Source organism: Hakea prostrata, chromosome 2 (genome assembly GCF_041222555.1).
Source record: "Hakea prostrata isolate BN-2017 chromosome 2, UWA_Hpros_2, whole genome shotgun sequence".
In the NCBI taxonomy this organism is placed as follows: domain Eukaryota; kingdom Viridiplantae; phylum Streptophyta; class Magnoliopsida; order Proteales; family Proteaceae; genus Hakea; species Hakea prostrata.
In genome coordinates, this window is record NC_142601.1 from 50854243 (window position 1) to 50866495 (window position 12253).

The following is a 12253-nucleotide window of genomic DNA, read 5'->3' on the forward strand; positions in this document are numbered from 1 at the left end:
TGGGGGAATAAATGCTTTGCTTCATCTGGATCTTTCATCTTCTCGCGGCCAAACTCTTGGCAGTGTGGCAATTTTATAAACCAATAACCACCAGTACTAAAGTAACAATATTCTTTTAATAAGATGGAAAGGAAAGGGGAGGGGAAGCGGAAAGATTACATGGCGAACACAAGGTGGAACCCAGCAAAAGGAAATTACAGAAGGCAACAAGCCTTGCAACAAACCAAGAGAGAGAAAACAAGTAAAAACAGTGAGATTCTAGTTTTTTTGCCTTGCTCTTTTTCTTCTTCCTAGGGGATTTGAAATCAAGAAAGAACCCTCTTTTGGGTTGAAAAATGCCCGTTGGGAACATCATTGCTTTGCCTGTAACTGTCATGATTTGAGGTACACATTGGGCTGGGATAATCGGCCTATGGAGTGGCCTGGGTAACTAGATGGGTGGAAGAGGATTTGTTAAGTCTATATTGTTACAAGTGGATGTTAATAGTTGCCCTTCATTGCTCTTCATGTGGTGCAGAAAGATCTTCAGTAGCTTGGTAAACATATAACTGAGCTGATAGTTGAATAGCCTCGTAGTTCTGTCTTCTCAGGGAACATTCAATACCAAATTGTACTCCAGCTGATTTTAGAATTAACGTCATTACTCTTCATTGATTGGCGTGAACTAAGTATAGAATTAAACCAAAGCATATCCAGATTCCACAACCCAATTTTAAACTTGCAAGTGTTGAATCAGATTAGAAGTTATTCAATAATATTATCATAAATTCCTGTTTTCCCAAACAAGGGAGATGAAAAACTTAACAAGGGCAGAGTGGGGTGGGGTTGGGTTTTGTGGCAGCACATATCTCACCCAATGAGTAAATGAGCTATGGCTCCTCTTCAATGCTAGAACGCTCGATTGAAGGCATTTCTACTGGAGTTGCAGACATCAATTTTCACCAAAAGTCTTGCTTCCTAAAAGAATTACAGTGCCCTATTAGTTATAAAGAAAGAAAAAAAAAAAATCTTTGACAAAGAAAAAATTTTCCTATCTATTCAGCTTCTTGGAATTTGAGTGGAACAAAGACTTCCAATGCATGTGAAAAGGTCGTCCGTGTCTCATTTTATTTTTCTTTTCCACTTCATCTTCGTTTTCTGCTTCTTTTTTCGAGAATTTCAGCAACAATCTGAACTTCCGTTACTGGTTGACTGGGGGGAATCAATCTGGGCATGTAGTTTAAATGGATCTTCTCTGAGTAAAACTCCACCATTCTTTGAGAAAGATAACAGCTCCGAAGTAGTTCCAGCAATCTCTTTTTACTTATATAGATCGAAAACTGTTTCTCCCACGATTCGCTAATCCAAATCTCAACATGGGAACTAGAGGTGGTACGGAGCACACAGAGATTGTTCTTGAAGAACATCCACGACAATGTCAACGACGTCATTGCCGATCTCAAATTCAGGGCTTGAAGGTAGCTGTATCTCTCCATGGGTTTCATGTTGAAGGTGAAAGGAACCAATCATAGAGCAGCGGATGTCAGGGTTTTCATGGCCATGGCGATATACAATCCAATGAAGAGAAGAGTATGCAAGAGCACCATATTGGACCCTTCTCCATGAATTGGTGTTGAGTGAGTAGACTTTTACTTGGGGTGGCGGAGGATCCTTGTCATAATACTCCAAGACTAGTGCGATTCTGACCACCTTGTAATCGGTTGTGATGGGTTCATATCCGAACCCATTAACTCTTGAATCTCGAGATCATTGTCATCCCCTAGAATCTTGAGAACATTGTCATCTCATAGAGGAGTAATGGGTAGATTCAAATGACTTCAATCTGGTAGAAGGATTCCAGAGGAATGCATGGGAATATGATTTGTTATCAGAAACATTGAATAAGCCATTACAAGGACTTTGCTTCAATCCTGCATATTAAACAAGTAGGAATGTCATGCTTAACAATTCTTGCCGTTGGATTGAAATCTCGACCAGAATTTTGGATCCGGCGTAAGGATTGAAGCAATTTCATTACAAGAACCCCCAGATGAATATATGATCATGGATGAGCTGCATTCCTTAAGAATGTTAGACTGATGATCTTGTGTCAGTCGCAATACTTTTTTGTTAGAAGAATTTGAACCTAAATCAATAGAGTAGAGAGACCTATCTACAATGAAGAGTAGGTTCTCCCAAGTAATTATCTTTTGTAATAAGGGATCTTCTGAGATGCATATTGATGAAATCAGGATTGGTGAGAAGACCATACCAGGATCTGCATACAGTCTTGCAGTTTCTATTTGCCCTTGCATTCTCTTCTCATTCTCTCTCATAGCCAGCATGGTTATGTTGTTCTCTAATTTAGTATTTCGACAAATCACATATCGGCCATGTCTTGCTCTTGCTGGATTTATATACCAGTATCCTTGTGATTTTAATAAGGCATCTACAAGGAACAGGAGAAATGGAGAATGCTTAAATTGGAAGATTACATGCCTCTCAGAATCAACAGTTAACTTGGATGCTTGGCAAAGAATCTAATGGGGGTTGGGAGATTGGATGGTAAATTGCTATGTGTAAGTGTAAGTCACTTAAGTAGGAGTTAGTGTGAAACTCTTATTGCTTCCCTTAAGTGGATTATATTAGATTATGTAAGTCAATCCATTTATTACATATACCACACAATGAATAGTCTAAGACTCTCGGTCAAGTCCCAAAATTAAATGATGAAAACACCCTCCTGATATCAATTTACTAAACTACCCTTGTGTTTTATCCCATTGGCTCAACCTTTAGATGAGTTAAAGGGGTCCCTCCACCCATCTTCTTCCTACACATTGGTGGAAACCACCACACCCCGTCCCCATGCTGGCCACCACTGCCTCCACCTTCCCCCTCCGCCGGAAATCACCAACAACTGCACCTCACTAAACAACTGTGGATGCTTCTAAATCACAACTTACACAAGTGGATGTGGGTAGCAAGACCTGGGCTTCCCATTGCAAAGACTCTTTGCTCCTCCCGTTAGATTTCAACCCCAATAAAACAGTTTTGAAATCGTCTTGCTCTTCCTCCTTTGGGATGATGGGTGTTCTAAAACCCTATAGTGACCTTGCTTTGGCTTACGCTTTATGACCCATTTGAAGACCGTCACAAGCTCGTGTTTAACTTGAAACCCTACATTTTCCTCATAGAAAAGGCCAAAAGGGTAGAGAAATTGTACACAACGGTCTTTTGCAGGGCTAGCACCCAATTGAAACTTAGCCCTGTGAATGCAACGTATTGACATGCATATTTATTGCACGGAGGGAGTTCAAAGACATCAATACCATCCAAATTTGCAAATGGGGTCTGCTTCATAAGCTGCCAACACTGCTATCTGTTCCTTTGAATGAAGGTTCTACTTGAAAAATAGGGATTTCAGACCTGGTGCCGGGAGACTGATCTTTGTGTTACATAGTGATCCAAGCATGAAGTCCATTAAGTGCCCTCTTTAGGGGCATCACCTTCCTCATTCTGCATCATTCTTGGTACCCATCCTCATAGATTGAGAAAAAACCAATAGCCCTAACCAACACCTGCACCTCAACCGCATTAAGAAACAGGTATTTCTTCAAGCATATCAGGGCTAAGCAGATTTTGGAATATGGTATCCGAAATAGTAGTTCTGCAAGGAACTGGGAACTGCTTAACTTGGAAGACAGAATAAGAACTTCCGATCGGTCTTGCCAAAAAAGAGTTTTGAACTTTCGACAATATCAACGGATTTGTGAAAATCAACGGCTACCCTGGATGCTTGGCCAAGAATTCAACAGGGGTCGGGAAGTTTGATGGTAAACTATTTCGGCTAAAGTTTCGTTTTTGCAATCATAATCGAACTATGAAAAGGTTTTCATGGTTTTGTTTTAAATTGTTCGATCTGGTTTCGTCAAAAGACTTCTGTTTCTGTTTGGCATAATTATGAACGACTTGTTTAATTAGATTAAACGGTCCGGTTCAACTTGCCACAGTATATTCAATTTCAGGAGAATCAGAACTCGAAAGTTTGAACTTCGGTTGAATGAGTAAACGAAGGTTGAGAATGATTAATGGATTGCATCACCTAGAATGTAGGGAGAGAAGCCCGTTAGTAGTATCTCTAGGGAAAAAACCCATTTGATTCAAAATATTTATAAATTTAAGACATTTATTTTGTTTTGATTTTGACACCCAAAAGTAGCGTAATTGGAGTAACTCACACATGGAGAATTTTCACAAAGTTGTAGAGGAGAAGAAGATTCATTTCATTTTGAGAATTGAGATTAATTGTAAGATTCTCCACAAAAAATTCACCAGATAATTAAACAATGGCTGTATCACTTGCCGTGAATGAATCACATGACTACACAAGGCAAGGCAAGGCAAGGCAAGGCAAGAAATACAATTACAGAGACACTAAAAAAGGTGAGGCCATTGCTTCACCACCCAAGTTTCAAGTTTGAAACTTTACAAGAACTGATGAGAAAAAGCTCAAGATGAAGCAGTCGCAACAACAATAGAAGTAGTTGTCTGACCTTTTGCTGCTACTTTTCCATGACCAATTCCCGCTTGACTGTAATCAGACGGTCTCTTCCTTCCATTTTGAGACATGGTAGCTAAGGGAGTTCCTTCGTTCCCACATTGCTTTGATCTTCTTCCAACCATTTGAGTTTCTCTGGTGGGTTCTGAAAATGCTTGTTTTTGATATCCTGGGGGACTTGGCCTTGGTTGCTGCTCTTTTACTACGACTTCTTCAACATTATTTGACAGTGAACTCCACCTCTCAGTTGAATCAGCTGAATTGGGTTCCCATGAAGATGAAGCCCATTGTTGAGTGACGAAGCTGTTGCTTCCCGAGGACTCCTGTTGTTCCATATCTCCTTCCATTACACCTCTCCTCACGGTGACATACTTGTGCAGGCTTGGTTCCATGAGATCATCAATCACCCCAACCTCAGATTCTAGAAATGGTTCCTTAGATTCCATTCTCTTCCCAAAATGGGAGTTGGGGGTAATATTCTTCTGAAATCTATCTGCTTCAGAGACTCTATCATCGGAAAAAACAGAAGAGAGATTGGAACCATTACATGAGTTTAGATCTGCAACTGCTTCGAGAATGGAACAGGCCTTGGTAACACAGGGTGGGAGAGAAAAACCAGTCGTGTTCTTTTGATGGAAGTTCTGAATGTCTTCTAGGAGCATTGAAGCATAGGTTGTAGAATTCAGGTGGGTGTCAGGATTAGGACCCTGGTTGAAATCGAAGTCTCTAGATTTCCTAGAGGATCTGCTCCTCGTTATGGTTTGGGGTTTCAGGCTATCAGCTCCAGTGGCCTCCCGTTCTTCCATGACCCGCTGATTCTCCCTTGCCTTGTAACCCACGGCATTGTTCTCTTTTACGCCTTCGATATTATTATCATAACCTCCTTTAGTTCCCTCTGGATGTTCAGCGGAAAGTCCACTTTTTCTCTCATCGGCCTTCTGCAATTCAAACTCAAATCAGATAAATTCAATTTGTTCTGCAACAAAGAATATGAAGACAACCAGAAAAAGGAAAAAAAGAAGAATATTTTGTCAGATATGAGCTCACCATGGACTGAAGTTGGGTTGGTTTCTTTGTCAACCGTTCCTCAGTACCTTCTCTGTTCCTCTGTAATTTGTTGAATGTGGCCTTGCTAGTGTTGTTGGTCAGGTCCTGGGTTGATTTCAAGGAAACTTGTTCATTTCTCAGAATGTTGTCGTCAATCTCAGCCATTGGGTTTCTTCTGTAAGGAGAATGTTCTGCTTTCCTAGACGAGTTACGACTGAGGGAGGGCACCTGCTGGCCATTCTCGATCGGTGCCCTAGTGTTAGCGGGAGACTGTGAACGTGGTGATGATACACCTCTCTTCCCAGTAACCTTCTTGATCCCAGTTGCAGAATCTGGGATTGAATTGGTCTTTTCCTTGGTGGAAAAAGAAGCAGGTACTGAAACCATCCTTCCCGGCTTAGATCTGTCAGGGCCAGGATTAGATCCAGAACCAGTGACACAGGTGGGATTTTCTGATCTAGCAGGGGAGCGGCTAACCCTCCTCCCACTTCCACCACTTCGCTTCCTTTCTTCTCTTCCAGATGGAGAAACGCGGTCTCTGCTACTGGAGCGCTTGTTATCGACATCCTTTTCTCTGCTGGGGGTTCTTCTATGGCTTCGAGAAGACCTAGATCGGCGCTGGGAGAGTTGTTGCTTCTCTTCCTCAACTTCATCATCGGCATCCGCGAGGCCCCCTTTCTTGTTGGATTCATCTTGATCAAAATCATAGCTTCTCTTAGAACCAGAATATTTTCTACTTCCGCTGCTTCCAAGGCCACGAGTGTTATTGTTGTTGTTGTTGCTGTTGTCTGAAGAACCAGGAGCCTTCCCAGACGAACTTCTGCTTAACCTTCCACACTGGATCAAGATTGCATCCACTTCTTCTTTAGAACAGCTCAATGCTCTCACAGCCTTAGGGCCACCCTCTTTAATTTCGTTGACATGGCTGCCATTACTGTTGCTCTCATCCTTGACAGTATTGGCTGCAGCTGCGGCTCCTTTTTCTTCAGGGCGTCTCTCATGACTTTTCCTCTGTTTTATAAGGAAAACCTCCTTCTTGACGATTTCTTGGGCCTGTACAGCCTTCTTCTGATCTACTCCATCCTCTTCTTTTTTGGGTTTGCAAGTCGGTGGCGAAGGTGGAGCAGCTGCACTGGTAACAGTTGAAGACGAAGAAGGGGAGGAGCCCTTCTTGCTTAGACAGGTGCCCATTGTGAAATGTGCAGGGTATAGAAACTGTAGACAGAGATGGTAGATCACAGATGAAAGGGGTTCAAGAATATTAAAACAAACTAGCTAGTGCTAAGAAAGGTAATGAAAAGGAGGTAACAGAGAGAGAGAGAGAGAGAGAGAGAGAGAGAAAGATGGATAAGGGGAAGAAGGGTCTGGTGGTGGTGGTGGCTCGGTGCGCAAGAAGACTTCTTGTGTGGAATCTTTTCTCTTTTCAATTTCAAGAAGAGAGAGAAAGATTGCGATCTGCAATGAAAATTCAAATTTTAACGGGCGGGATAATGCATCAGTAACCCCGAGAGAGAGAGACGTTAGGTTGTCCCGGTCCGTCAGAGTTCTGATCCAAACTGTGTTTCTTCCCTATTTTAATACTAATAAATTATTAACGTCTTTATTCCTTTTGGTTTCTAGCTGTTGGTGCTTTGAATTCACACCCTCACGAGTGTAACGGCTAATTAACTGATGAAAGGTAATTCAAAAATTTTTTTTTGGTAAAAGGTAATTCAAATTGGAACTGTTACATCAGGGTATAGTTTTAAATCCACGAGTGTGCTCACAGCCTCACACCATGACTATATATATATATATATATTTGGGGGAGGCAGGGCAAATGTGTCTTTTCTTCTTTTTGGTGAAGCAAATGTGTCTTTTCACTTAACGAAAAATAGGTGGGTAAGCTAATAAGAGCATACCAATGACATCAATATAGGTGAATCCTTTGATCATATAAAGGGCGAGATGGTGATTTCACGGCCTCTTTATTTGGTGGGTGCATGAAACACGTAGCTAATGTAGTAGCTAATGTACGACCCATGCACCTAAATACTATAAGTCTAAAACATGTGCGAAATAAAATGACCTCCCCACCCCTGCTAATATTTCTACATAATATCATCGACTCAATTATTATTGCCAATTCCAATATGAAGCAACAAAAGAATGATGGCCATGGACAAAGTAGGAACATTTGGTAAGTCAATAATTTTATTTTGCTTTGAGCTTGTTATACATTTGTGTGTGTGGGTGAATGGGGGGGGGGGGGGGGAGGAGGAAAATATACCCAAGGGGAATTGAACTCTTGGATGATATCTGGTAGATTGCAATCCGGATTGGCTCATCAAAGATAAATTGTGATGCACTAGAAGTGCAAAGTTCTCTCCGTGTGGAATGGGAGTGCATATTTGGATGCAGGTAAGGTTCCCTTCATGACATAATTTGATGTGTGTTACTTCAGAGTAGTCATTGTGGGGGACGCTATAACTATTCAGTGTGGCCTTTGGAACTTGGAAGGCATTGTGTTGAAACTTGGTAGAGGGAGTTCTTGGTTGACAGTCTCTTGTAATGCTTCGGCTTTGTGCCCGACTTGTAAAATATAATGTTGTAATTAGAATTAAGTAGATATTCTATCCATGCCTAAGAAGCTAGGACTAGAAATGTCTTCACCCCATCAATCGTCCTTCTTACCCTAGGGTGGTTAAGAAGTTAGAAGCAGGATATATTTTTTTAAGTAGATAAAAAAAACAAAATAGACAGTTGACATCAAAATCTTAGTCAAGATTTCCCCTGTTAACTCAAAGGAGAAAGTAGATGTAGAACACAATCCGAATCAGTCAAAATTAACTCGAAATCTAATGCAATTTTCGATTTTCGATTTAAAAAACCTAAAGATTGAGCACCATGCTGATGTCATGGTAAGAATCTCTCCTTCTCACCGAAATGAATGAAAGAATTGAAAAACAAACAAAATGGGGTCGTACATTGTACCTAACTCCAGTATCACATGTTCTCAAAATTTTAGTAGCAACAGCTACTTTTGCTGTACACAGTTGTAAATTTTATTTGGCTTAAATGTAGCAACGTGAAGTAATTGCAGCACTTTTGTGTTTGGACTGTAAAGCATCTTACCATTGTTTTTATATTTTCAACCGTAACTACACCGAACACAAGAGAATATTGTACTTCGTAATCGGAATGAAGAGGGTTTTATCATCTTCAAGATTTGACTAAACGGTGTTCGAAAGAGCACTTGACAACTATTCTACACAAAAGGCAACTATCCTACGGAGGACTAAGTCCCTGTACTGGCATATAATATAAACTCCGGGAAGATCTTGGGAGGAACTCACTGCCTTGGAGGAACCCACTATCGGTGAATTTTATAAGAACTCCTTTCCAGATTATTTGATTCCAATTGATTGCTTTCCTCAAGCATCTTTAAACTGGTAACGGCAAATTCCTTCTGCCGTGTATAATTTAGATCTTGTGTTTTCTAATCACCCATGGTTACATTAGGTTTTCATGGTAAATTTTCATAAGTTCTAGCCACGTTTTAAGTTCTCACCTATTATCCTTGCATGCTAGTAGTTTTCTTATATGAACATTCTACGGCTCTTTTGGCCATTTAACACCCCCCAACCCCAACCCCCCCCCCCCCAATTTTTGGGGGGGTTTTTTTTTTTTGGGGATAAGAAGTTAAAAAATTTCATTCAATGAACTTAAAAGGAGTACAGAAACACAAACAAAAAAAGAAAGAAATATAAAAAAAAAAGGTGCGTGAAAACACAAGATTCGATCCGAAAAAAAAAAGAAAATTGACTAAATTGTCATACATGCAACAGACATGATCATCTAGAACAAGGAATGGGTCAAACCCAATATACCTTAGAATAAATGCTGTAACAACCTAAGCATGTTCTTTTGGCAAAATAGGTTTCATCAGAATTCTTCTCAAGATAACCTAAAGTCTGCATCTTAACATCACATTGTATAATAACATTTTGGTAATTTGACCTAAAACACCAAAAATATAATTTCTTTCATTTGAATTTGAAAACTACAACTTAACTCTATTTAAGAGTTAGGTAATTTTTCAAAAAACCATCTAGACATGGCTCCAAGTGAGTCCTGCATAGTCCAAACTCCAAAGAACAACCAAAAAGTCTCTTACCAAAAAATACCAAAAAACAACCAACAGAAAAGCTTTTCCCTCATGGTATAAACGACATCACCACCTTGATAATGAACCCCTCATCCAACGCCCCCAGTGGGGGTGAAACTTGATCCCAAGTCACCACCATCAAAAGCTAAAGAGTTTACCATTTTAGGCCTATGGTATCATTTCATACGAATCATTACAAAAGCAACATATAAACACCAATAATCTTGAAATATGCCACAAGACAATCCTTCCCAACATAGAAAAGCCTATGACATGAAACACAACAGACCACCTGGAGCCACTAAAATAATATGAAAGACATCAAATGCTACAAAGAGATCTACCAATGTCATCATTCAAGCTCAGAAAAGATAATAACCAGATCAAACATCTCACAAATTTCTTCCCCAAGGTGCGTGTGGAGAAGGGAAAGCCAAAGATTTCTCACAGGAAAAATATAATGAGATGTTCAAGTCATATGCAAGGAAAAAGGGTGCCCCAATCCCGCTACCGCAGGGTCTGGGAACAAATCCTTGTTCCCTGCTTTGCAGGAGAGGTTTGCTCCCAAGATTTAAACTAGCAACCAACAGGTTACAATACTGCATGTTTTCCAATGCTAGCCCACTATAACACGACTGCATCCTAAAGATCTATGGGAAATTGATGTACACACTACCAGTGGTACATGCCTCACAATCTTTCACCTCCCTGACAATGAGGGCGTAATGGAATCTTAGGCCACTACCCATTGACTCGGCATGGGAGTCTCCAGTACATGTGGGCAGCATATAGATAAATACACCAAAGTATATAGACAGACAACATAAAGACTAAAACCTATGAGAAGGTATAAGATGAGACCTCCTATGCTTGAATCTTACCAAGAAATATAATGCTTGTATAAAGATGCTCTACCTATTTTCTTCAGCAGATGATTCCCACTCTTCTTCCTTCTAAATCAGAACCCTTTTCCATCCATCCTTTTAATAGAGTCAAAGTTCCACCAGCATCCACATATCACCTTCTAGAATTGAAGGCAGATAATTCCTCCCATACTTCAATCTCATGAGTATGGTTATAAGGTCCACAAAGTTAAGAAAAGAAAACTTAACCAGAAATTCGACGAATGACAAAAAAAAACTAAGTAAAGAACTCTCTACACAGCTTTTATTAAGTGAAAAATGTCAATATCACTTCTCTTGAACTCAAGGACTTCTAACCAAAGCCATGGTCATGTAATTCAACTTTATTTCTTGAAATAGTATGATTTCTGAGGTTTAATCCTTGAGAAGGTCGAAAAATAAGAACTTGACACAAGGAATTACAAAGGCCCCTCATGATATGTTCCTTTTAATTTCAGTTTAGTTTCCCCAAGTCAGGTTAGTATCAACACTTCACAGTAGCTTGAGCCTCCCCTGTTTATCAGTCTATTTTCTTATTGTTCATATGAATTATTCATTTTTCTTCAAGATTTTTGCATCCATCCCCTAACCTTTTTGCAGAAAATTTTCCAAAAAGTCTTATTGCACCCCTCTTAAGTCCCGGATATCTCTGAGATACTTATAATCTGAAAGGACCGGATACTAGTAGCTGAGAATACAAAACATAGAATACGAAAAGGCTAGCTGAGGTTACTTCTTCCTAGAGGGTTAAAATTACTTCCTTGGCAAGGAAGACGTAGAAGATGTCTGAACCTTCCCCTCCCCCCCCCCCCGGGGGGACCCTGCATTCTTCCACCTCTCCGGCCACCTCCACCTGACCCCCTTACTCCCTTCCCACCCCTTGGTCCTCCCTCTTCACCTCATCCCAGCATCCCTCTCACTCCGGTCTCTTGCTGAGGCTCATCCCTCCTAGTATCGTTGATGGCCAGCCCATTGCATCGTCAGGTGTTCTCAATGATGAGGTGTCCCACTAGGAAGGCAGCTTAGTAGGGCTTTTCTTGGTGTGAGACCTTCCTTCAACATTGTTTAGGCTTCTTTGGCCAAATAGTGGAAACCATCGGGTAGCTTGGAGACCTACCTTTTACACCAAGACTTCTTCCTATTCAGGTTCTCTGATGAAGAAGACAAGCACTATGCCCTTGAAGAAGGCCCCGGGAATGTTGAAAAACGGTCCTTATTCCTTCAAACCTGGCATCAAAACCTTCGGCTAACCTATGAAGATCACTCTTCTCTTCCCCTTCTAGTCTCTCTTCCCGGTCTTCTTTTGCACTAATGGTGCATTGAAGGCTTGCATTTGGTTGGCTCCGCCTTGGGCACCCTCCTTTTCTTTGATGCTTGAACCAAGAGAAAGGAATGCCTTATGTTTGCTTGTATCTGTGTTGATGTCTCTCCAGAAGCTCCACTTCCCTCTTCAAATTCTATGAAATAGGAATTAGGGTTTTACTTCACCTGTAAAAGATTCAGTACCACTCTTGTGTGCATGAGAACCCCTTGGCCCCAATACTTGCTCAAACCCGAGTTGATTACACTCTTGCCCTACTCAACATGTCGCTTCTCAAGCTCCTTCCAGAGGAAGAT

General features: G+C 40.7%; 1 protein-coding gene across 2 annotated transcripts; it reads right to left on the minus strand.

Moving 5' to 3' along the window:
- Positions 1–4262: 4262 nt before the first annotated feature.
- Positions 4263–7114, minus strand: LOC149024738 (uncharacterized). 2 transcript variants are annotated; one of them, XM_089144945.1, is made up of 2 exons: positions 5588–7114; positions 4263–5475 (listed from the first exon to the last, which is right to left on the minus strand). In XM_089144945.1, exons 1-2 carry the CDS (start codon positions 6776–6778, stop codon positions 4492–4494), a joined length of 2175 nt encoding a protein of 724 aa, XP_089001071.1. In that variant the 5' UTR covers positions 6779–7114; the 3' UTR covers positions 4263–4491. The 2 variants fall into 2 exon arrangements, with proteins under 2 accessions (XP_089001071.1, XP_089001070.1); XM_089144944.1 differs by having other exon boundaries at positions 4264–5478; positions 5588–7113.
- Positions 7115–12253: the final 5139 nt, after the last annotated feature.

Coding starts and splice junctions, on each gene's coding strand:
- LOC149024738 (XM_089144944.1), bottom strand. CDS start 6,778: ATGGGCACCTGTCTAAGCAAGAAGGGCTCCTCCCCTTCTTCGTCTTCA. Junction 5,479..5,587: donor CAACCCAACTTCAGTCCATG/GTGAGCTCATAT, acceptor TTTGAATTGCAG/AAGGCCGATGAGAGAAAAAG.